This window comes from Malania oleifera, chromosome 1 (genome assembly GCF_029873635.1).
Source record: "Malania oleifera isolate guangnan ecotype guangnan chromosome 1, ASM2987363v1, whole genome shotgun sequence".
NCBI classification, from domain to species: Eukaryota; Viridiplantae; Streptophyta; class Magnoliopsida; order Santalales; family Ximeniaceae; genus Malania; species Malania oleifera.
In genome coordinates this window covers 137,504,812-137,532,059 of record NC_080417.1, presented here as the reverse complement: position 1 = coordinate 137,532,059, position 27,248 = coordinate 137,504,812, and the positions used below count along the sequence as shown (strand labels likewise).

The window sequence follows — 27,248 nt, the reverse complement described above, 5'->3', positions numbered from 1 at the left end:
TACTTCATAATATACCAAATAAAATGTTAAAGGTAACAGCTAGTGCACAAGGTTCCCATGCCAAAGGGGGTCTGAGGAGGGAAGGATGTACACAATCTTACCTCCATGCTTGGGCCTTACAGAGACTATTTTCGTGATTTGAAACTGTGACCTTCCGGTTTTGATGTAACTCCCTCACCACAGAGTCGAGGCTCGCTCTCATGGGATACCAAATGGAATATATAATAGAGTTGTCATGGTAAAATGACAAATCTTTTATAGTATCTGGGATAAGTTGGGTGCAGCATTGTAGAAGTCAAGATAAAGGAAGAGTGATAAGATGGTTTAGCAACATAAACTATCAATCTATTAAGGAGAGGTGAGTAAGAGTTGGAGGCAGTAGGAGGGGGATCACTTGGAGTATATAGTATATGATTTGACAGCACTTCAACTTCTTAAGGGCATTCACCTAGATCTTGCCAAATGGCAAAAGAGGATTCATATAGCCCACCCCAACTAGCGAGACTTAAGGCTTGGTGGTGGTTATTGTTGTTTATTTACAGTCATTATGATTATTCATGAACTTCTCTAATTACCATTTTTCTTCCTTTGTAGCAGGTCAGGTTTCAGTTAATATGTAACACAAGCGATAAGACAAAGTACCTTCAAGATAGGTCTGGTTGGTTTCTCGTAACTCATAAAATCATCACTGTCTGCAGGGCCACCTTTGGAAAAACTATGAGATCTAAATCTCAAGTGCCCAATCTGCCCAGTAAGAACTCCCAAGACATAGGAACCTGGTTTTTGTGGTGGCAAGGCAACAGTAATAGTATTTCTGCCAGGCTTTAGTATGGTAGCACCAGAACTCTTTAATGCCTGGGGAAAAAAAGGTAGATAATTGAGCAGTTCGGTAAGATTCAATCTGTAAACCAATCTGATGAACAAAATGTGATTGTGTCCATTTGTAAACATACCTTAACGCCTTCATCAGCATTATATGTAGCTATCAGAGTGAGACTGAGAGATTCAAGAGTGATATCATCAGGGAACCCACTCCAAACAGTTACAGACAGTGTACCAGGATCACCATCACATAACTCCAATGGTGGCCCAGGATTACCAAAAAATGTAATCAATGAAGATACATCAAGGGGCACAGGGTGCTTCATTTCACTGTGTGCAAGACGAACAACCTCAGACTGAAAAGCTTGGCGTTCCTTGGTCGAGAATAAGCTTTTATCAAGTGAAAGCAATCTCACACAAGATGAGAGGTAGCCAGCCTGATCATTTAGTATCTTCTGACACTCTGCTAAATTAGGAAGGACATCAGCCAGCAAATCCTGCCATCCTTCGCCAGCATAAAGAGCACAAACCTTCTCATAGGATTTTGCAGCCAGGTCAAAGTTTCCATGTCTATAGCAGACAGCTGCAATTTCTCCATCAAGGACAACTCCGTGTCTTTTCCACCAGGAACAATGATAATTGTCAGCGGCACCTCTACTTAGCTCCAGATATTTTTGCTGCCACAAACAAGAATAGTAATGCAAAATGTTTGAGCATGCAGACAAAAGTACACAGGCATAAGAGAGAGAGAGAGAGGTAAAATCTAAAAATAAAAAAAAAACTCCATAAAGTAAAATGCAATTGATACTCAGTAGAGCATTTTAATGTGACCAAAGGGACTTCTATTATTGGAAAGATGCTGAAAAACCTAGGGAGATCTATGATATAATGATTTCACATTTTTCTAAGTAAAACGACTTGCAGAGTGATTCCTACCATAGTTAAAGGAATTTTCAATTAAGATCAAAATCAATTAGAATAAGAGATTGTTATGTGGTTATAGAGATCATCCAACAAGAAAGAACAAACGAGGACTAAGCATGAAATTATTCTGCATTCATTTTTTTCTTTTTTCTTTTTTTTGGGGTGGAGAGTGGGGAGGATGAGGGGGGCGCAAAATTGTTTAGTACCTCAAACTCCTTCACAGATGACAAAGCTCCCAACAAGTCAGCATCAGAAATTGTACGTCGCAAAGCATGCTCAGCAGCAACATGAATCTCTGTAAGTCTCATTGGCCGATCAATTGAGCTTTCAATTCCTGGTGAAGAATTAGTTCGCGACATGGAAATTGCATGTACTTTTGGTGAAGGGGACATCTTAAGCGACACATCTGAACCTGAGCTGTCAATATATATCAATTAGAAAAAAAAAAAATCCAAGTGGAAAAACAGACTAGTCATTTAACATTGCTTTCAAAAATTAATGCAGGTCCTTAAAGAATGACAATTACAATTATAAAATGCTTAAATTTTCTTACCCATCAATGAAACTTGGGCGACCATCAAATATTTCAGACATATTTCCAGCAGAAAGAGAAGCTCTTCGCCGGTTAGCCTCACGCAAAAGAACAGAAGGTTCAAGAGGCAATGGTTTCCTCTGGATGCCAAAGTGCTTGACTCTTGGAGTTGCTTGAAGAATCATCTACATAGAAATGAGAACAGATTGGGCAACAACATCATGTATAGCTCTTGCTGCATTATTGAATAAAACATGTACACAGTAATGGTTTAACATCGACACCTCTTAGTGATCAATTTTGAAGTTAATGCTACTCATCCTCACAGCTTTTAAAAAATAAATATTTCCATACAAGGATTGTCACAAGGGAGTCCTTCTACGAGACATCATCAATACAACAACCTACTGCACAATTAATTGACAAGAAGGCAGGCAGTTCTTAAAAAGTTCATCTACTTATGAAGATAATCTGTGAAGGCAATAATGCTTCCACTCAACTTTGCACAAATTCATAGTCTTAAATTCGCAAATTCAAAGCAAGAACACAAGCAGAAGCCCTTCGTGTGCATGCACACACATTTTTAATTAACATAATATTAAATAGATCCATAATGTGAATAACTGTATTTTTTTTCAATTAATATCGGCTATATCTATTGAATCAGCAAACTCTTCTGAGGTTAGAGCAAATGATGATGATGATGAAAATCCCTAAAGCACAAAGTAGGGATAATTTGATTAAGAAGGGTAAAAACTATTGTCATTAAGATTTTCAAAAAGCAGGTAAATGACATTTCCAATGAGCAGATTCAGTTCGGCCTGATAATATGGTCATCTAGTTGGCCATTAACTGCCGCAGCCATGCAGGCCCATCTTAATTGTCTTATGACTTATATCTGGGTAAATTAACTTTGGTCTACCTTCCACTATATGTTTCATTCTGAACAATTAGTACAAAAGTTGAAACATCAATCATATGAAAAAAATCACACTAAAATTTAACAGTCAAGAAAGTGTGTCGGGCCTACCATAGGGATGATGTTTTCATTACCCAGAAAAAAGGAAATATATAAATAAAACTATTTTTTTTTCTCCAATTCAATTTTGAGTGTACCATTTAGAAGAACTTGCCTTCTCTTTCACAAGCACCTCAGATGAAGCATCAGATGGAACAGAAGGCCAAACTGCTGGCTTGGGCCAAGGTAGCATACTGAGTGAAGCACTGCAGAAAAGGGAGGGGGAAGAATTCCAAAAAAAATGAGAAAATGTATGCAAACATTTTAAAAATAAAGAAATTTTTTTTGCATTCCAGAACATGATTAACCAAACTAAAGGTTTAGATAATTTAAAGATATTTATAGAATGCCCAAAGAAATGCAATCTGCAGGTAGACGACGCGCCTGTTGACAGGACTTCTTTCTATATCCATCCCGTATCCAATTAAATATGCAAGCCTCATAAACTGCCATATGCACAAAACAATCATCAAACATAATTTAAGTAGAGTACTTGAAATTAACAGGAAAAAAGTGTGTACTTAACAGGTTTCTATTTTAGATAGCTACCTCAAATTGTTATCTAGCCCTAATTACTCATGAGATGGTGCAGTATACCTTGACCCGGCACAGCGAATAGAGGTCCCCTTGGAGACGGTAGAACTCCTTTTCTATATCAGGTGCCACAAGCCCTTCTTTATAATTTGAAGCAGTTGCATTGATTAAGGCTAAGCAAGCAGTTATAACCCAAACCTCACGCATACAAAACGGTAGCATATGCTGGAAAAAAGATCAGAAAGAACATTCTTTACTGAAACTCAAAAAAATCAAAACTAACACAAAAATGAAGAAAAAAAATAAACAAAAAGAATATCAACAACCTCACGCAGTGCAAGTGCTTTAGAGAAGCTAATTATAAACGAATAACCCCTTGATGCAACCTCAAAGGGACGGTTAAGCTGGAATAGTAGCTGCAAATTTCAAAATACAAAGAGAAAGTTCAAACATTAATAACAGCAGTAAGGATCCTTAAATGAGGAAAATAAGAATTCAAGGCTGCATACCATAATTAAAGATTCATGGAATTTTAAAGGATAATTTGTTTCTAAATATATAATCGACTTAAACTAGCGATAAAACAAATGGCAATTAACAACTCTTGGGACTTCAACTAACATACCGGAGGTTTTCATCATTGTCACCTATTAAACACTTGGACTTTGCAATGATAATTTATTACACTGGCAACAGCATTCACATAAAATTTAGGATTAGAGATTTACTTTTTTCTTGAAATTTTTTCAAATTTCCATTTGTAAAGATACACTAGCAAAACTATGTGCCCCATATTCACCACTAGGATTTACAAAAATTGTCATGGTAAAATACCACATTCAGGAATTTTTAATTGCTAAGAATATTTGCTGTATCTACCCGAATCACTTAAAAGCTTTATTAAGAATTTGATTATAACAAAAGTATGTTTTTTCTATAAACATCAAATACAAAAGCCTTCATTGCAATTACAGGGATTGCTTAGCAGGGTTTTCTCAGAGTAAGCACCTCTGCAATCTTTCAATTGATAACAAACATATGAAAGCATCCTCCTATGTATTTAAAACCAATCAAATGATAGATAGGGAGTGTTGGCTGAATGAAGGCAAACCTAAACTTAATAGAACTAAGTTATCAATGCCTTGGAATGTTATGTAAGAAATACAATAAGTAAACAGAAACCAATTTGAAGGTAAGAAGCAGTTACTATAAAGGTTAAATCACTACTTCTCAATCTTATGTACCTTCGATTGACGGGCAAACAGATACTGTCTAAATTCAAATTCCCTAAATGAATCATCTTGTACAATTTGTGTCAATGGTTTCTTTCCAGGGTTTAGTAATGCTGCCTGATCATCAACATGTTCTACTCCTCCAAAGTCTCTAAGTTTTCCTGGCACATTAACTGCACAACATGCAAACAAGGAAAGGAGCAAACATGGCTCAAGATACAAAATAACTCTAACTGTAAACATAATCATCACATTAAGCACCTGTTTCCAAATAGCAGAGTTCTAATTCATCATATTCACGTAATGAATCTTCATGAAGATGAGCCATCTCAAATATAAAAGCTAGGCTTTCCTGAGAACCAATTGTACAAATGCATAAGAAAACTGATAAACTCCATAAAACAGTGAAACATAACATTTCTTTCTGAGTGGAAAATAGAAAGAGGAATATTCTGAATGAGAATGTGACAAACAGGGTACTTGTGGCTTTAAGGAGACAAAAAGTTGATAAGACCTGTGTTTCCCCATTCCTCTCAACATGGGAAGCACATTCTCTTTTACCTACTTTCAGGCCAATGGGCAGGTAGAAAACCACAAGAAAATGACAATTCATTCAAGTAAATTGATTTTTACATTAAACCAGAATGCGGATCATTGAAAAGAAGTTAGCAATTCTCATCATCACACGAGGCACCAGTCTCTTGCAGCCAAGCACAATGCCCAGGAACCCCAAAAGCAAGTAAAACCCAATTATATTGTTTAGTACAAAAACTATGACAGTATCACTAGAACAACCTTCAGAATGAAGAAGTTACAGAAGTTCCAGACTGGCATAAAGCGCTGCTCACTGAGCTTACGAATCTCATCCTCATAAAACTGAACCCGCCTATCCAAAGTATTCCTTATCGACTCCATAATCTTAGACTCCAAGTCTTCCCAAAAATTTGCTTCAGGACCATGGATATCTAACTTGCAGCACCTGATCGCAGCATATAAAAAGAAGACATCGGGGGGGTAAGGACTCTGACAGATATTCATGGTATAAATATATATATATATATATATATATATATATATATATATATGTACATACTATAGGAAAACATGGGAAAAACTGTTTCAATAAACATATCAAAAATCAACTGATTTTGGTAATTTCAAATTTCCACTTATATCAGATTCTTTTGAATGATATCATCCACCTAATTAACCAATCATTCCAGTCAAATAAGATGAAATTTGTATACCATAAGAATCCTTATACAGACAATTTTTTGTGAGACTGTCTGCCTGGTACAGTGAGTGATTCGGAATAGATCTGGAAGGATGGAGATTGGGTTGAGAACAAAAAAGTGTGGTGATGAGTCAGATGGAGGGAGTGCATTTGGGAATGGTTTTAAATAGCACTATAGCGGTAGCAGATAGACTAACATACAAGTAACATATGTAGTGGAAAGCATAAGTAGAGGATGCTTTTTGGATAAGAAAAAACATATTAACAGAAAAGCAATGCACAACACAAGAACAAGATGTCCCCAAAAAAATATAATAAAGAGACAAAGACAACAAAAGAAAAGCTTAATCAATTTGAAAAGAGCTAACATCCAATCTCTTTGAAGGCCAGGCACCAACAACCCCAAGAAAAACCCATATGGATGAGCCCAAAAAGAGGCAAGAACACAATTCTGTCTGACAACAAGAGAGGGGAAGTCACGTGATCTTTGAAAATTCTTGAATTCCTCCCAATCCAAAGGGTCCACAAGGTAGCAAAAACCACGCATATAAGGCCTTTCCTTTTCTGGTTTTGCCAAAACCCCAACATCCAAATTGCATGAAATACCCCACAATTTGAGGAGGCAGCAACAGATGTTGCATAAAAGGAAGCAGGAGAATGGCCATGAATTTCTTTCAAGCATGCACAACCTTTTCCATATTGGTAGATTTGCATATTTTATACCGGCTTTCAAAATGCTCCTCATAGAAAAATTATATTTTCTTTTTTTCACTTCCATTACGTTATGAAAATCAATATAAATTACTCATTGATTGATAATATGTGTGATAAATAAATTACTAAAAAAATTTGTAACTTGTCAAATGATATACAACATTAATCTATTAGGCACATGAGGCATGTAAATTAAAAAAGTTCCATTATTTTATTAGTCAAAAATTTCTTATAAATTGAAGAACTATACCAACAAATTGTATTATAAAACCTAGGCTGTTTAATTATAGTATTATACAAACAACAACAACAGCAAGCCTTAAGTCCCACTAGGTGGGGTCACCTACATGAATCCTTTTCCACCAATTCACCCGATCCAAAGAATTTTCCTCTATTAGATTAAGGGCTATTAAATCCTTCCTCATTGCCTCATTCCAAGTAATTTTAGGCTTAGTCCTACCCCTTTTCATGCCATAAACCATAACTAATTCACTCCTCCTCACAGGTAGTGCTCTATTATGCATGCATTTTAAATGCCCAAACCATCTAAGTCACCCCTCCCTTATCTTGTTTTCAACTAGTGTTATGCTTAAGTTTTTGAGTATATGTTCATCTTTTTATCTTTTAATGTTAAACCATCTCAGCAACTTTCATTCTTTGTATATGTTATTTCTTAGTTGCTCAGCATTCTGAACCATAAAGTATAGTTGGTCTTATAGTATAATGAATTAATGAATACTTGCTTTAAGAAGAGAGAAGAACACTTAATAACCTTTAAAAGTGGACAAAATAGAAGTCAAATAGATTTCTTTTTAATTATGAGAGTAGATCGTTTACCATGCAAGTATTGTAAAGTTATTTCAGGTGAAAGCCTAATCACACAACATAGAGTCTTAGTGTTAGATATATGCATTAAAAAATGGAAGAAAAATGATAAAATAAACGAGTATAAGAGAACTAGGTGTAGAACCTAAAAGGAGAAAATATAATAAAACTTAAAAATAAAATGATCAAAGATGGGGATTGGACTATAGAGGATGGGATAGATACAAATACTCTTTGGAGTAGATTAGCTAGTTCTATTAAAAAATAGCAAATGAGATTTTAGGTGAATCAAGGGGAAGATTCTCGAATAGCAAAGAAAGTTGGTGGTGGGATAAAGATGTACACAAAGTCGTAAAGACAAAAAAGAATTTGATATAAAACATGGCAAAAAATATAGAAACAGGGATAACCTTGAAAAGTATAAGGAGGCGAGAAAAGATGCAAAAAAGGTCATCAGTGAAGCTAAACACAGATCATTTAATAGTTTGTATGATAGATTAGATACAAAAGAAGGGGAAAGAGATATATTTAAACTTGCTAAAGCTAGAGAAAGGAAGAGTAAAGACTAAGAAATGTAAAATGTATAAAAAGTGAGGATGGTATTGTCTTGTTTAAGGACAAAGACATTAAAGAAAGATGGGAAGTTACTTTAGTCAGTTGTTTAATGAAAACCAAATAGAAGACTTAAACTTAGAATTATCAAATGAGGAAAAGACTAAAAATATGAGCTTTATTCACAAAATTAGAGTTAACGAAGTTAAGTTTGCACTAAAAACGATAAAAAATAGGAAAGCTATAGGACCAGATTACATCCCAATTGAAGTTTGGAAATGCTTAGGTAATAATGGAATTATATGGTTAACTAATTTATTTAATACAATTATAAAAACTAAGAAAATGTCAGATGAATGGAGGAAAAGCACTTTAATACCTATATACAAAAATAAAGGAGATATTCAAAATTGTAATAACTATCGTGGTATTAAACTTATGAGTCATACAATGAAACTATGGGAAAGAGTAGTTGAACAAAGATCAAAGGTCTCAAAAAATTAATTTGGTTTTATGTCTGGGAGATCTACCACAGAAGCTATACATCTTTTAAGAAGATTAATGGAAAAAGTTTAGGGAAAAGAAAAGGGACTTACATATGATATTTATTGACCTTGAGAAAGCATACAATAGGATACCTAAGGAAGTTCTATGGTGGGTTTTAGAAAAAAAGGGTGTAGCTAGTAGGTATACTGATGTCATTAAGGATATGTACGATGGAGTAATGACTAGTGTAAGAACTATAAATGGAGAAACTAGAGAATTTCCAATCACCGCGTACATCAAGGATCTGCTTTGAGTCCTTATTTTTTTGCTTTAGTAATGGACCAACTGACTAAGAGTATTCAAAAAGAGGATTGCATGGTATATGTTGTTTGTAGATGATATTGTATTAATTGATGAAACTAGAGCCGAAGTAGAGGCTGAGTTAGAATTATGGAGAGAAGCTTTGGAATCTAGAGGCTTTAGGATAAGTAGAAATAAGACAGAATATATAAAATGTAATTTTAGTAATGATATGAGGAATATTGGAAACAAAGTTAAACTTAATGATGAAGAAATAAATAGCACTCATAGATTTCGATACCTTGGATCTATAATGCAAGCTGAAGGAGAAATTGAAGATGATGTAATGCATAGAGTTAAAGCAGGTTGGGTAAAATGGAAAAGTGCTTCAAGTATGCTTTGTGATCATAGAATACCCTTAAAATTAAAAGGGAAGTTTTATAGGACAGCTATAAGACTAGCTATGCTATATGGATCAGAATGTTGAGCGACAAAGAAACAAAATACCCAAAAAGTAAAAGTTGCCAAGATGAGAATGCTTAGATGGATGAGTGGTATAACATTGAAAGATAAATTAAAGAATGAACATATTCGCGGTAAGTTACGTGTAGATCCTATAGAAGATAAGATAAGGCAGGGACGACTCAGATGGTATGGACACTTGCAATGTAGGCCACATAGTGCGCCAGTGAGGAAGAGTGAGTTAGTTACTATGGAAGGCAATAGAACGGCTTAGGGTAGACCTACAATAACTTGGGAGGTGATGGTGAGTAAGGATTTAATATCCTTGAATCTATCAAAAGAAATGGTCCATGATGGCATAAATTGGCGAAAAAGGATTCATATAACCAACCCCACCTAGTGGGACTTAAGGCTTGGTTTTGTTGTTGTTGTTGTTGTATATTTAGTCTTATTCCTATTTATCCTAAACCCTTTGGACTTTAATGTGGCTCTCCAAAGTTCTAGCTTAGAATCCACTCCGCTCCTGCTATCATCAATGAACATGATATCATCTACAAACAACATAAACCAAGGGATCTCATCTTGGATATTCCTAGTAATTTCATCAATTACTAAAGTAAAAAAGATAAGGATTCAAAGTAGAACCTTTATGAACACTTATTGATTGGGAACTCTCTAGACTCTCCTCCTACAGTCCTGACGCTAGTCACTATTCTATCATACATATCCTTAATGACCTCCATATATCTACTACAAACTCTCTTCTTTTCTAATAGCCACCAAAGCACTTCCCAAGGTACTCTATCATAAGCTTTCTCTAGATCAATAAAAACCATATGCATATCCTTCTATTCCCTAAACTTTTCCATCAAACTTCTTAAAAGATAAATAGCTTCGATTGTTGATCTCCCAGGCATAACCAAATTGATTTTCTGAAATCTTTGTTTCTAATCTTATTAGATGTTCAATTACCCTTTCCCATAATTTCATCGTATGGCTCATAATCTTAATTCCACGATAATTATTACAGTTTTGAATGTCGCCTTTGTTTTTATATAGAAGTATTAACGTACTTTTCCTCCATTCTTCTGACATTTTCTTGGTTTTTATAATATTATTGAATAGATTAGTTAACCAAATAATTCCTTTAACCCCTAAACATTTCCAAACTTCAATTGGAATTTTATCTGGTCCTATAGATTTCCCACTTCTCATCTTTTTCAATGTCATCTTAACTTCAAAGACTCTAATTTTATGAATAAATCTCCTATTTTTAATCTTCTCTTCATTTGAACAACTTTTCGAAGTATCTATGCCACCTTTCTTTTATGTCTTCTTCTCTAATTAAGACATTATCATTCTCATCCTTTATACATTTTACAAAACCTAAATCTTTGCATTTTCTTTCTCTAGCTCTAGCAAGTCTATAAATGTATATTTCTCCTTCTTTTGTATCTAGCTTAGTATATGAAGTATCATAAGCCCTATGTTTAGCTTCAATGATAGTCCTTTTTGCATTTTTTTCATACTTCTTTATATTTTTCAAGATTTTCTATATTTCTACAATTTTTCCATATCTTATACCAACTTCTTTTTGTCGTAACAAATTTTGGACTTCTTGATCCCACCACCAACTTTCTTTACTACCCAAGTATCTTGCTTTGGACTCACTTAAAACCTCTTTTGCTATCCTTACGATAGAATTCGCCATTTTATTCCAAATAGTATTTACACCAACCTTATCCCCTATTGTCCAATCACACTTTGTTCATTTTATCTTTGAATTTTACTTTATTATCTCCCTTCAAGTTACACAATCTAGTCCTTTTGTGTTTATTTATGCTATCCTTGTCTTCCATTCTTTAATATGTATATAAAATACTAAGATTCTATGTTGTATAGCCAAACTTTCACCTGGGATAACTTTACAATCCTTACAAGATACTTAAGATAGACAATCCCTGCTTTTAGTTAAAAAGAAATCTATTTGACTTTTATTGTACCCAATCTTGGAAGTTATCAACTGTTCTTCTCTTTTTATAAAGCAAGTACTCAATATAATCAAATCGTAAGACATGGCAAAACCTAAGATTGTATCACTGGACTCATTTTTATCTCCAAATCCATGGCCTCCATGTATCCTCTTATGTCGTATATTATCCTTCCCAACGTGACCATTCAAATCAGCTCCTATGAATGTCTTTTCAAACATTGGAATCCCATGTAAACTACTATCCATATCTTCCCAAAATTGTCTTTTCAGATTTTCTACTAAGCCTATTTGGAAAGCATATGCACTAATGACGTTCACTATCTCTAGGCCTAAAACTAACTCGATTGTAATGACCCTATCCCCCATTCTTTTAGTATCTATTACATTATCTTTTAGGTCTCTATCTACAATAATACCCACCCCGTTTTTATCTTTCTCTTTGCCAGTGTACCAAAGTTTAAATCTTGATTTTTCAATTTCCCTGGCTTTCTCTCCTACCCATTTCGCCTCTTGAAAGTAGACTAAATTAATTTTCTTTCTAAACATTATTTCCACTATTACCATACTTTTTTCCCCGTAAGAGTCCCTATATTCCAAGTTGCTAATCTTATCTTAGTTTGTTGTACTAACTTATTAACCCTCTCCCTTTTATACTGACCAAGTCTATTCCCTTGATTTAGGTGACTTTGGTAAGAATTCATGATAAAAGGATCTGATAACGTTTTATGTTGGCTATCAGCTACCTAACACAACCCTACTCCTTTATTCGGGCTTGGGACTTACTGTGTGTACGAAGACTTTGTATTACATAAGTGAAGTAAACGTTTGCATTTTTTTCTTTTTAGCAAACTCATTTCACAAAGACAATTTTCTAAGTTGCACCCTAAAACTAGTAGAAACTACTCACACAATACAATGAATTAAAAAAAAATTTAAAGCATACAATTTTGGGTGTGCATCCAAGCTAGACTAAAATCTACGCAATAGTACTTTTTGGGAAAAAATAAATAAATAAATAAATAAATAAATAAATTTTGTTATATTCCAAGACTTGCAAATGAAAACACAAAAAACAAATATTAAGCCTACAAATCCTAGAGACAAAATCACCACAGCTAACCAACTATTGAAAAAAAATATGTATTTAATAACAGTAATAAGAAACGAAAAAACAAGAGAGGAGAAGATCTCACTTGTGGCTGAAACTAAAAAGGTGAAGACAAGTACTTGAAAAATACCCTTTGATGCAGGAAAATTGATGCTGGTAACAAGAATCAATTGAAGAATATTTAAGCAACGAGGAATTGCAAGAATTCTTCAATCTACCCAAATAGGAGTTGGGTCGGGGAAAACGAATCTGAAGTTTTGGGTCGACTAGGATTTGGTTTTCTATGGCTTCAGCTGCTATAGTCTCGTCTCTGCCGCAAGAAATTTGATGCTACTAACGAAAAATCAATCAAAGAATATTTAAGCAACAAAGGATTGCAGGAATTCTTCAATCTAAATTCAAGATTAAAAATCCAAGAATATTGAAGAAACAAGATTTCTCAGCCCATAAAATCTTTACTGCTTTTTCATTATTTTAGGGTTAAAGAAACTAGAATCCTTGAATTTGTTTGGGTCTTGGGGAGAAAAGAAAGGAAGTTCTTGATGTAGGACAGATATTAGAATTTGTATATGTTGATAGAATTGAGAGAATTAGAAGAACAAGAAAAAAGAACAATTACAAAACAACTCAATGCTGCTGTAAGTCGTCCAGAGATACATGTCAAAAGAAGCCATTTTCTAAACACCACAAGCATGCAAGAAACACCACTCTGCCCCAAAGCAGGTTAATAGAAGTAGCCATGCCCTTACCTAGCATTTCTCTGCACTCAAGAATACCAAATGATTGCAATAGCAGAACACCGCCACAAAGTTTTCCTCTCCTTCACTTACCAAACCCCACAAACTTAATGGTGCAAAAAGCCTCCAAAGACTCCAGAGAGGAGAGGCAGAGATATTTACGCTAAATATACCAAATAACTCATCCCAAAAGAGTCTAAGGGAAGAGACAGTGTAAAAACAAATGTGAACATGTCTCGCCGCTCCTAAAGCAAAAGACACAAATGTCAGGTGACAGGCAATGGGACCTTATTAGGTCTTTGCTTCTAAAGCAAGTCATTGTTATTGATTTTCTCAAGGATTGCAGTCCAAGTAAAGCTTTTTTTTTTTTTTTAAGGAAATTTAGCTTTCCTGAAGAATAAATAGCAAAAAGAGTAATATCAGGATCATGAATCAAATGAGAAAAAAATGACTTGCTACAATATTCCCAAAAAAAACAAAGCTCCAAACTCTCTTATCACTCCCCAAATGGACATGAGACACATTACTAAAAAAGCAATCTCATTAGTCTCTCTCTCATAAAGGTTCCTCGCAAAATGGAAATCCCAAAAATGCCCACCCTCTTGCAAAAGGAGGAAATCAGAACTAGGGGTTTCATGAAGGGTAGATAACTAAAGAAGATGATGATACACAAGAACCAAAGGCACCTGCTCAACTCAGTGGTCCTCCCAAAAACATCTCTCTCCATTGCGACTTTTTTCCCAGACATTAGGAAAAAAGGAATGATAAATTTGAGACACAAATTTCCAAAGACTCGAGCAAGTGATATTAGTTCCCACTTTTGCATCCCACCCATTTTGTAGAAGTCTAAATTTGCTATGAATTCCCCATGCCGAAGAGAATTAGGTTCTAAAGGAAAGCGCCATGACCATTTCCACACCAAGGACCTATTCACAATCGTCCATCCTACAAGATGGTCTCTATCCTAATCACAAAAGGTCCCTCATTAACTTCTCTAATCTCCGTGTGACTCATAAGCTTTCAGAAAAGGGATGTATACAACAATGTTGGACAAATAAGCATGGGCAAAAATAATACTTCCCTTAAGTAAGGAACATCTCTTTCCACCCACCCAACCTCCTAGCAACTATCTCAAAAAACCAGATCACAAAAAAAATCAGCAATAGGATTACTTGCTACCCTAGCAAAAGGACCCAAATTTCAAGATCAATTCCCACAATACAAATCTTATAAAAATTAGTTCTTAACCCCCACCACTTTTTTAAATACCTGCAAAATGATTAGTGCATTAAAGGATCTGCTCATATCCTCAAAAAGAAAGAGAATAGCATCATGTGCAAATTGAAGATGCAATACAGACAAATCCTCATGTGCCACCTTAATCACTTCCACCAAACTTGTGTCAACGCCTCAATAAATCATCCTACTCAAAGCATCTGAAACAAATAAAAGGAAAAATGGAAATAGGATCTCCCTATCAAGGCCTCTAGAAACTCAAAACCAATACTTGGTCTCACCGTTCACTAAGACTGAAAAGTAACAGACTAGAGGCATCCACAAATCTTTTTCATCTATCTCACCCTAAAACCAGTTTTGTCCATGACTTTATCCCAGAAACGCAACATAACCCAATCAGAAGGCTTTTCAAAGTCCAATTTCAAAATTGGACCCCTGTTTTTCTCTTTTTTCTTTTTTTTCAGAACTAGACCCCCCTATAAATTTCTCTTTGTTATCTAAAAAAACAGCATTGCAAGCATGTGCAAGTTTATAGAAGCACAAACACAATGGGCAGATTTGAAGCTTTACATGGACAGGACATGAAGTTTTTAATGATCATTAGGGCAATGGTTTAGGTTTTCGTTGCCATAGAAATTTTTCAAAATATATTTATTATGCTTCTACAAGATATATCTTAATAGACTGCCAGTCCCTAGTTTTTTCAACATTCTCCTCAGTTAAAGAATGATAAGAAGACAAAGAAGAGTAAAGAGTTTATGATTATGATGATGATGACACCAGATCAATTCCATCTTTTAAATTACATTACAACACCAAAAACTGATGATTCAATTAAAAAAAAATCAATGAAATGTTTATGTAAGCCTCCTAACAAATAAATATTCTAGGTAAGCTTGAAGTGCAGCAGAAACCTCGCTAAGTATTATAGATGGACAAGGGCATCAAATAAAATATAAGAATCAGTTGATATATTTTTCAGTAGAACTCAAATCCATCATTTTAAAATATAAGATCATCTAAATAGTCACTCAAAACTTGCCAAGCGGAAATAATTTTTATTAAAAAAACAAAAGGAAAAAAAGTACTTGCCTTTCTCTCTTTTTTGAGCTGAAATCAACTTCAAGTTTGGCATATACTTTTTTTGCCATCTTGGTGGACTGGTCATTGTTGGGGTGAGCTCTAGACACAAATACAATAAACCACTCCTTCTCATCATTTTGAACAATTAATTTCAGACGAGGTTTAAGAATGGTTTTAAACTCATCAAGATCCTGCAGAGGAGAATAAAATTTAATGTTCAGGAGGAAAAAATCAAGCAAAAAAAAATTAAACAGAAAAATAAACAGCAATAATTAACCAAGTATTACTATGTTCATCCTGGGAATAAAAAAGTAAGGAAAAGGGCAGCCAATGCACGAGTCTCTTGCCAAAGTAGGGTCACAAAAGATAAATTTATGGAGCATTACTCTAAGATACAAAAGGATGTTCACACAACTCATCTTCACTAATGCACCGAGACCCGCCCTTGTAATGATGAATAAGAATTAGATATTTCAAATTTTATAAGCACATGTTTTATATTTTTAATTGCTACTGTATCTTACCTTTTTTGCATCGCAAGTCCAACTCAAGACAAGGTAGCAATAACCTGAGCCTCAATGTTCAAATCAGGTTTGCATAAGAAATTTTGAGTTTTATACAGTCCCATTTGAATTTTTAACACAAATTAATTGGATATGAAATGCATGACAAACACATATAGCACATAATGCAAACGTTAAGACAGTGTACAAGTCTCCAAAAATCAAGTTCAAGATATTAAATGGTGTTGTAGTACGTGGCTCATATGTTTAGTGGAACACATGTACAAAGAAAGCATGGTGAAGAAAAACAAGGAAGATGGTCTGCAAAAGAAAACCATCGACAGTTTGCAGAGTGAGTCGACTATTACATCGACGATTTAGTCTCAGGAAGAAACCGTCGACTGTTTGTCTAAAACCGTTGATGGTTTTGTTCGGTTCTGTTTTTGAATTTTGAATTGGAAAGATCAATAGGAAGGGGATTTGGAGGGAAATCCTCCAGGGATTGATACAGGGGTATTTAGGGAACTTTCTAACTCCTCTGTACGTGTAGGGTTAGCATATATACAATGTTGTAACCCTGGTTTTAATAGATAGTAAATTCAGTCACTTGCTCAGTGGACGTAGGCACATTGCCAAACCACGTTAAATTCTTGTGTCTTTGTTTTATTTCTTTGCTTATAATTTGTGTGATTGTGTTTCTGTATTGTTCATAATTAGTTGCTACATTGCACGATCGGTTTCAACACGCTGCGCATTGATTTGCACAAGAAATTGATATCAGAGCTATTGGATACAATGGTTGGGATTTCTTCTACAAAATCTGACATTGTCAAGTTCGACGAATCAGGAAATTTCGGACTATGGCAAAGGAGGGCTAAGGATCTATAGTGCAGCAGAGTATGGTGAAAGCGCTATACGGAAGGCAACTGGAAGGCATGGATGAAACAAGTTGAAAGGAATTGGAAGCGAAGGTTGTGGCAACTATCAAGCTTTGTCTGGCTAATGATGTGATGTATCACGTCATAGATGAGGAATCACCGGCGGCAGTTTGGCAGAAACTGGAAAGTCAGTATACGTCCAAGTCGTTGACGCACAAGTTGTATTTTAAGCACAACTATATGGGCTTAAGATGTCAGAGGGTTCAGATCTGAACCAACACATCAATGTATTCAATCAAATCATCAGTGATTTGATGCGAGTTGATGTGAAGTTTGAAGACGAAGACAAGGCGTTGATGCTACTAAATTCCCTACCTGCATCTCATACGTATGAAAATTTGGTTAGAACTCTGACGTGGGGAAAAGAAACCCTAAATTTGGAGGAGATCACAAGCGCTCTGTTAGGTTTTCATAAGAGGAAGAAAGCCAGCGATAAGAATTCAGAAGGTGAAGGGCTTGTGGTAAGGGGTAACCAAGAACATGGGAGAAGCAAGTTCCGAAGCAGACTGAGTAACAACAAATCTCAGAACGATTCCAAGAGGAAGAAGGAAACACGGTGTTTTAAGTGCGGAAAAAAAGGGCACATAAAACTAGATTGTCTAGAGAAAAAGAAGGGGAATGCAGAAAATCAAGAGGGTTCATCAAAATATGTGAATGTAGTGGAAGAAGGAGACTCAGAGAGCGATGACGAAGATATGCTTTCTGTTTCATTGGGTTCAGATCGCCTCACGGATTCTTGGATTTTGGATTCAGTGTGCTCCTATCACATGACACCAAATAAAGATTGGTTCAGCACCTACAAGTCAGTAAATTCTGGTTCTGTCCTGATGGGAAACGATGCTTCATGCAAAGTTGTTGGAATAGGGAATATTAGGATTAAAATGTTTGATGGTGTGGTTAGAACGTTATGAGATGTTAGGCATATACTGGATCTACGGAAGAATTGATTTCATTGGGCACTTTAAATTGTAATGGATTTAATTACAAGTCTACAAGTAAAGTAATGAAGGTAAGTAAAAGCGTCTAAACAGTGATGAAAGGGCAGAAGTTAGCAGGAAAAATCTATACACTGCTGGGTACCACAATTGTAGGTGGAGCTGCAGCTGCAGAGTCTGAGTCAGATTGTACTGTCTTGTGGCATATGCAGTGAGGGCATATGGATGAGTGTGGGATGATGGAGCCTCATAAGAGAAATATTTTGAAGGGTGTCAAAACATGCAAGCTAAATTTCTGCAGGTACTGTGTTCTTGAAAAACAAAATAGGGTGCAATTCAAGACAGCCACACACAAGAAGAAAGGAATTCTCGACTATATTCATTCAGATGTTTAGGGGCCGATAAGGGTAGCATCACGAGAAGGACATATGTACTTCGTGAGTTTTATCAATGATTACTCACGAAAAGTCTAGGTGTACTTCATGCGGCACAAGTCAGAGACGTTTTCCAAGTTCAAATTGTGGAAAATTGAAGTGGAAAATCAAGCAGAGAGTAAAATTAGGTGCCTTAGGTCAAACAATGGTATTGAGTACACTAATTCGAGATTCATGCAGTTGTGTGAGCAACATGGCATTTAGAGACACTTCACAGTACGCTAGACACCACAACAAAATAGTGTGGTGAAAAGGATGAACAGAACTATAGCTGAAAGAGCTTGGTGTCTCAGATTGAATGCAGGGCTTGCAAAGAACTTTTAGGCAAAGGCAGTAAATATGGCGTGTTTCTTGATTAATAGATCACCAAGGGAAGCACTAGATGGGAAAGTTGCAGAGGAGGTGTGGACAGGCAGCGCAGTAGACTACTTTGGCTTGAGAGTGTTTGGATGTCCAGCTTATGTGCACGTTTCTAGTGAGGAGAGATTGAAGCTTGATGCGAAGTCTAGACAGTGCATCTTTTTGGGGTATCAGAAAGAAGTGAAAGGGTTCAAGTTGTGGGATCCAAAGGCAAACATGGTGGTGATCAGTAAAGACGTGGTTTTTGATGAGAAAGTCATGTTGCAGCGTACTCAGGAAGAAGAAGAGAAACAAGTGCTACAAAACTACAGCAGCAATGGTGCAAGTGGAGTTAGAGACTCATGGCAGAGATAAAAATGTTCAGAACGTAGGGAGTTCTAACTCAAGAAACCAGCAGCATCACAGTATAGCTATAGACAAGCCCAGACGCACTATCATGCCACCCCCTGGGTATGGATTTGATGATCTCGTTTCTTATGCACTCATTACTAGTAGCAGGGATCCTAATACTTTTCAAAAGGCGGTGCACAGCAAGGAGAAGAGTAGATGGATGGGTGCTATAGTGGAAAAGATGGAGTCACTGCTTAAGAACCAAACATGAGAGTTGGTGGAGCTTCCATAGGGGAAGAGAGTGATATATTGCAAATGGATGTATAGGAAGAAAGAAGCGGTATTCGAAAAATAAGGAGAAAAGTTCAAGGTTCGATTAGTAGCAAAGGGTTACTCACAGAGCAAAGGGATTGATTATGATGAGATATTCTCCCCTGTGATCAGACACACTTCCATCAGGGCAATGTTGGGATTGCTGGCGCATTTAGATATGCATTTGGAGCAGATGGATGTAAAGACAGCATTTCTCCATGGTGATTTGGAGGAACTAATTTACATGGTACAGCCAAAAGGGTTTAGTCAACCTGGACAGGAACACTTGGTCTGTAAATTAAGAAAATCACTTTACGGGCTGAAGAAGTCTCCAAGGCAGTGATACAAGCATTTTGACTCCTACAAGATCCGGATTGGCTATAGGAAGTGTGAGTATGATTGTTGTATTCATGTGAAAAGTCTTGATGATGGTTCACTTATTTTTCTATTGCTTTATGTGGATGACATGTTGATTGTTGCGAAGAGTATGACTAAGGTCAACAAATTGAAAACTCTGTTGAACAAAGAGTTTGACATGAAGGATATGGGTGCGGCCAAGAAGATTCTTGTGATGGAGATTCACAGGGACGGAGCTTCTAGGAGATTGTGATTATCTCAGTGTAGCTATGTTGAGAGGGTGTTGGAGAGATTTAGCATGGATAATGCAAAACCAGTGAGTACATCGTTGGCGAATCATTTTAAATTGTCTACCGTCCAGTGCCCAAAGACAAATAATGACGTTCATGACATGTCAAAGGTCCCATATGCCAGTGCAGTGGGATGGGATGCTTGATGTATGCTATGGTATGTACAAGACCGGATCTGGCACAAGCTGTCAGTGTGGTGAGCAAGTTTCTTTCAAATTCAGGTCAACATCATTGGGATGCAGTCAAGTGGATTTTCATATACTTGAGGGTACTATAGACTATGGCATCATGTTCGGCAAGCATTAGAGTGATCATTCAGTTTTGGGATATGTGAATGCAAACTATGCAGGGGACTTGGATGACAGGAGGTCTACCACAAGATATGTATTCAGCCTTGTGGGAGGGCCTATTTGTTGGATGTTCATGGTTCAGTCTCTAGTTGCACTATCTACTACTGAATCGGAGTATATGGCAGTGGCCAAAGCTGCCAAGGAAGCATTGTGGCTTATAGGATTGGTCAAGGAGCTGGGTATTCAGCAAGATGGAATTCAGTTGCATTGTGATAGTGAGAGTGCCATTTATTTGGCGAAAAACCAGGTGTATCATGCGAGAACCAAACACATAGATGTGAGGTTTCACACGATCAGGGAATTGATTTCTTCTGGTGAACTACTGCTTGAGAAAGTTCACACTTCTGAGAATACATTAGACATGTTGACAAAGTTTGTTACCACGGACAAGTTCAAACATTGCTTGGACTTGATCAACGTCTCCAGTTACTAGATGGGAGGCATCCCAACCTATTATCCCAAGTGGAACAATGGTTATGTTTCCGTTTTCTCCTAAGGGGTGAATATTCGCCAAGGTGGAGATTGTTGTAGTACGTGGCTCATATATTAAGTGAAACACATGTACAAAGAAAGCATGGTGAAGAAAAACAGGGAAGCTGGTCTACATAAGGAAACCATCGACGATTTGCAGAGTGAGTCAATAGTTACATCGATAGTTTAGTCTTAGGAAGAAACCATCGATTGTTTTGTTTGGCGCTGTTTTTGAATTTTGAATTGGGAATATCAATAGGTAGGGGATTTGGAGGGAAATCCTTTGGGGATTCATACAAGGGTATTTAGGGAACTTTCTAACCCCTTTGTACGTGTAGGGTTAGCATATATACAATATTGTAATCCTGATTTTAATAGATAATAAATTTCAGCCACTTGCTCCCGTGGACGTAGGCACATTGCCGAACCACATTAAATTCTTGTGTCATTGTTTTATTGCTTTCTTTATAATCTGTGTGATTGTGTTTCCATATTGTTCATCATTAGTTGTTGCATTGCACAGTCGGTTTCCGCACGCTGCGCATTGATTTGCACAACAAATGGAATCTTACCGTTCTCCAAATTCTAACCAAATGTTGGAAAAATGAGCATGTAAGTTCTAGTCATTTTGTCTCATTCTCTAATTTCCTTTTGTACAATGGCCATACATAACCATATGGAAGGTGATGATTAAACAACTCAACCATACATATGGTTTCATAAGTACTAAGCGAAAAACATAAACTTCACAACAAAATGGTAATCTATAACCCAGCTTTCAAACATATATGAAGTTCTCACATTCCCTACATATATGAAGTTCTCAAACATGTATATGGGCAAGCACATGTATGCAGCTTTAGCACATGCATATATGCACCTATAATATTATCCTAATTAAACTAAATACATAAAAAACTACTAATTAAACCCAAGAATCCCTTAACCCAATTCTTCTAAATTATTCTCCAGCAAGGATCTTCCCAAGGTCCTGCTTCTTCTCCTACATCAAAAAGAATAGGAGGGTTTTCGAGGGGAAGGTTTCTTCTATCAGTTCTATGCAGTCCATCTTGGATAGTTGGATGTTTATGATCTCTAGTTGGCACAGTGGATGCCTGGAAGGGATTTGTCCATAATTCTTGATTTCCTTCATGTACTTCCTTGACTGGTGTTATTTTTATTTTTTGTTGTTCTCACTGTATTGTTCAGCATCCACGTGACGACCTGTTTTCACTAATAAAATTCATTTTTCTTCACTGATCAAAAAGACAATTGGATCAATTGGATTGCCCATGATTGGGAGGTGGAGTTTTTGCTGATATTTACAGCTGTCTTTATAGAAGAGTGCCCAATGGACCAATCCAAATGTGCCTCTATGGAAGCTTAATAAAAATGGCGACTTCATGATCAGCTTCTTCTATAAACAGCTTGACAGCTTCTCCAAGATTAGTCATGATTTCCCTTGGAAAGCCATTTGGAGAACTCTTGCACTAATCAGAATTGCATTTTTTGCTTGGAGGCAACTTGGGGAGGATTCTCACTCTCAACAACCTTCAAAAAAAGGGGTTTGCAGCCATGAAGCATGGGCATGGACACAGACATAGGCATCCAACATAATAGGTGCTGGAGAAATTGACACATCAAATCTTAAAAATTCAAGACATGACACAACATGAACACAGCGATAAAACATATATATATTTTATGTATGACTGTTAATGGCATATTTTTTTAATCCAAATATGACCCTCTAGAAAAATATCTAGTAGTCAACATCATTGAATTTGCATCTAATGTTAATAAATATGGTACCTTTGATTTTTAGACTCTTCATTGGTAAAAACAAATTTTTTTTAGGTAATGCGATCAATGCAAGTAACAAGCTCACTTAATTTGGACAGTACAAAAACTCTCAAAATTCGATAACATGACATGACATCTAAGATTTTTATTATTTTTTTCTTATAATAATAATACCCAATGTGTCATGTGAGTCTTGGACACTTCATATTGACCATATCTGACATGTCTCAGAAAATTAAAATAAGTCTAACATGTCAAAGAAGTGTTCGACAGACATAGAAGAATTTTACAAACAATTTGATTGATGCAATTTGTATCAATTCCACACCAAATTCATTTGAATCTCACAAGCGAATTTAAAAATGATGAATCATTGCCGTATCTATCAATTCACCTCGTGAATCTAACAAATCAATCCGAAATTATCAAGTCACACAATTCCAAGCCTATCATATCCTGACAAACCCAATTAGCTGAACACCGTAAAAACAACATTTCTTTTTTTTTTTAGCCTTTTATTTTTAGAGGTTTGCCCTCCATTCCTGGTCTACATTATTTTTTTTGGCTAAAAAAATAAGAGAAATAGAACTTTAGATCTTAGTTTTGTACTCATGTTTTGTGGTATTGTTAAGGATTCAAAAGTTGGTTTTTTTAGTAGTTTGTTCAATTATTATCATTTTTTACGTTTTTCTTTCTTTTTAACTGAGAAATAATAAAATATTATTATATTTTAATTGTTGACAAACGCTTAAAGTTCAGTTTTTTATTATTTTTCTTCATTCCTTCCCTTGAACAGCATAAGTTTCTTTTTTATTATATTTCTTGACTCATTCCCTTACTTTTCACTTGATAAGGGAAAGCATATACATGAAATACAATGTTTTTATTGTCAAAATTTATATTTATTCTATTATTTTTCCTGTCGTTTATATATTTTATAAGCATGTCATTTTGAATTGATTTTGGGAACTTGTACCGAATCTTATGATTCAATTCGATTCTCGGTTCTCAATTCCCAAAAATAGAATTTAGATTCATAATTTGAATCCCGATTTGACAACTATGTCCACACATAACAAGGCTGTATCAGAGGAGTGCTGGTGTCCGACACTCCCCCTTGTTGAAGTGCTGGTGCTTTAGAGGTTTGCAGTGATACAAAAAACCAATAGATACTTTCTTCACAAACATGTTTCTGTGGACAACTTACTGCTCCACTGCTCCTGGACCAGAATTTTTTGGAATCCGGCCATTGCTCTTTCAGAACGGCACTGGATCACTGCTGAATTTGTGGGAATGGAAATCTGGGCTTGAAAGGGCATTTCTACAAATAGAGAAAGGAGGAAAAAAAAAACCTGTCTTTGATTCCTCTTACTGCTTTCTCAATTGCATGGACAGAGAAAAAAAAATTGTTGAGCTTTTGAAGGAACATCTACTACTCCCACAATCCTCAAGGATAGATCTGGCTTACTACTCTTTCAAGCTGGTTCATTAGGCTGTGCACCTGGTCACATTTTATTTTTGATCTCTTGGATACAACATCACACTTTCGATCCATCTTTTTGTTCTCTACCTCTTTTCTTGTTTGTACATGGGTGGCACCTACATGCTGCCATTTTATTGAAATTTCTCTTAACTGATTAAAAGAACTGCACACAAATATCATGTGCCACTCCTTCCATATAAAGTGTGTGTGTATCACAATTACAAACACTAATAAAAATTCAGGATGGAATTTTTTTTCATAATCAGAATTACAGAATGGATATATAATTTCCACTAGGCATATGATAGTTTCAAAAAATATCATTGACAACCTGTAACAAAAACTTAAATCATATGAAAACCAGGCAGGTTCAGAAGATAGGTCTGAAATCTATTTTCGTGAAGACTGGTTCAATCTGATGTGATGAAGACAGCTGGTCAACTGCCTGTGTGAAGGACGTTAACTACCCAGCATCCTGAACAAAAAGAGAAAGAGCTTTAATCTTAGGATCAACCACGAAGTCAGCAAACCTATTTTGGACCAGCTCTGAGGAGTTTATGAAGAACATTTTTGTCCAAGCAGTTTTAAGGTTTGGAAGATGGTAGAAAAACACTACTTATGTAAGAGTGGCATGTGAGGGAGCTTGAGACTTATGAGAGGCATTTGTATGCAAGGGATTGTGGCAAGTTTTTAGCATATTAGGACCTTGTGGTAGAGTGGGATTGGGAGTATTTGCAATAGAGGGTAGGTGAATGTAAACACCTTTCCAATAGTAGATTTCATGAGCAGATAGTGGAGATAGGCAAGTAAAGTGCTGAACCACATATAATCTTCCATGTTTTCTTTGAATCCTTATCGTGTGCTTAATTTGCACATGGGATGTTTGTGGTTTTTTTAGCAACAATTCTTGTTAGCTTTAATTTTTTTTTTTTTTTAAATCTGGAATCAAACACATAGCAGCAACCACAGCAGCTTATTTCTCAAGTTCATAATGCATATAACAATTATGGATCCATCACATATCAAGAAAAGTTTAGGCATAAGACACTCATGCCGATTCCAAATCTTTAAAAGATAATTATAAGATGCATGACAACTGGAACTAAACATTCATTATCCAAAGCTTGAAAAGCTATGACTACCTTATTTATACAGGAAAGACACAAGAAATATAGCAAGTTACCTCACAAGTAACAAGAACCACAGTTGCATATGGTTCTCGAAACCAAAAAATTGATTGTTCCTGGGGAAAACGGCTGCGAAGTCTAGCATCTGTTGTTAAAATGAATTCAGCTGGCAAGTTCTCCACAAAAATGAGATTCCGAGTCTTGTTATTCAAACAAGCTCTCTTGAATGGCAGTCTCTCTTCAAATCCATTCTTGACAACAGGCCATAAATCACTCACATCTTCGACTGGACAAAGTATATGGGGAAATCATGAGATGAGGAAAAAGTAGAAAGAACGACAATGGCTTAACATTTCCTTTCATAGTCATTGCAATAAGCACCTAACCTAACTAATTACAAAACAAACAGGTAACACAAAATTAAAAAAGGGGGTTGGGGACTAAGGAAGAAAATCTTTGCCGCTTGAAAGAGGCTGAGCAAGCCGGCAATGCAGACAGAAGCTGTTAATCAACAGAATTGATTACGGTTGGAACATAGTAAAGACTAATTTTCGCAACACTTATCAAAAAAATTAGAAACAAAAAAGAAACTACCACAAGTCTACACAGTTCCCACCATACATGTACAATGTCATGCACCATATGACTCTCAAAAGATCTAGCTTAGACTGATGAAGCTCCAATATAATTAATCTCAGAAAATCAAACTGGCTCAAATAGAAATGTGCAACAAATGCCAGTCAATATTGCCAGTGAAAAATGTTCTAGATGGGACGGTTCAAATAAGGCATTGAAGTACTCTTCTCTGTTATAATGCTAAAAATCAACTCAATATCTACTCTCAGAGCAATTGAAGTACTTCTACTTCTAAAATGTTAATCACATGACGTTCTAGACCCTCCACATAAGGACGGGCCACGCTAAAAAGACTGTATGTAATCTCAATTTATAGAATTTACTGGCTTAAAGCAGGTGCGCGAAAATTCTTGGATACATGTAAGAACAAATTGAACATTTAATCTTCAGTCTTGGCTCAAATCTGACCGTAAAGATTGCAAATCCATAGAGAAACATCACAATTATGAGTCGAAAGCATGAATTTCAATCTCAGCAAAATGAAGAATCTTGACACTCGAGATCCATTCAAGAAACGCAGTGGTATATCTCAGATATAAGAACGGAGAGTCGTTACCTGCTATAATGAGGCGATCACAGGAGTTCTTGATGGCCTGAAACTGAGCTAAGAAATTCGCCATGATCAATCTGTGGAAACCATGAGAGGGAGAGAGAGAGAGAGAGAAGCAGTGAGTTTTTAACTCCAGTCGCTCCTCTGTATCGTAATCAACTTCAACCCCGGCAGATTGTTCCCCCCGTCGATGTTGGGATTTCACGATTTCAACTTGTTGTGATTCGGTGCATCGCGCCGTAGCAGGGTCAATGGTTATGGTTGAGAAGTCTAATCAGAACCGTTTAATGGCGCAGTTGCTTTGGTCGCACCGGATCTCGGGTGCCGTCGCATCACCTGATCGGTTTATTGTCTTCCTTACGAGTTAGGAGGGCCCAGCAGGTAGTGTTTGTTTGTGCTGTTACGCTATCCAAGTGGAGGATGAAATGCTTCGTCGGATGCTTGGGCTTGGTTCAAAATTTGCACTCAGATTCTTGCTTCGAAAACTAAAAATAAAATTTTTTAAAATATTAATCGGAAGTTGTATTATTAATGCTTTGTTTTCAAAAATATGTTCAGAAAACATTTAATTTTAGAA

General features: G+C 36.0%; 1 protein-coding gene across 1 annotated transcript in view; it reads right to left on the bottom strand.

Moving 5' to 3' along the window:
* The window catches only part of LOC131155112 (trafficking protein particle complex II-specific subunit 130 homolog), a 64,942-nt gene extending 37,912 nt beyond the window's left edge, over positions 1-27,030 (bottom strand). Inside the window, exons 1-14 of the mRNA XM_058108042.1 lie at positions 26,678-27,030; positions 25,542-25,771; positions 15,802-15,983; positions 5,858-6,041; positions 5,324-5,414; positions 5,075-5,235; positions 4,157-4,246; positions 3,894-4,055; positions 3,681-3,742; positions 3,412-3,502; positions 2,300-2,463; positions 1,953-2,163; positions 954-1,499; positions 643-855 (exon numbers count right to left, since the gene is read on the bottom strand). Coding sequence (XP_057964025.1) covers positions 643-855; positions 954-1,499; positions 1,953-2,163; positions 2,300-2,463; positions 3,412-3,502; positions 3,681-3,742; positions 3,894-4,055; positions 4,157-4,246; positions 5,075-5,235; positions 5,324-5,414; positions 5,858-6,041; positions 15,802-15,983; positions 25,542-25,771; positions 26,678-26,741 — 2,451 coding nt within the window. The 5' untranslated portion in view covers positions 26,742-27,030. The remainder of the gene's footprint in view (positions 1-642; positions 856-953; positions 1,500-1,952; positions 2,164-2,299; positions 2,464-3,411; positions 3,503-3,680; positions 3,743-3,893; positions 4,056-4,156; positions 4,247-5,074; positions 5,236-5,323; positions 5,415-5,857; positions 6,042-15,801; positions 15,984-25,541; positions 25,772-26,677) is intronic.
* Positions 27,031-27,248: the final 218 nt, after the last annotated feature.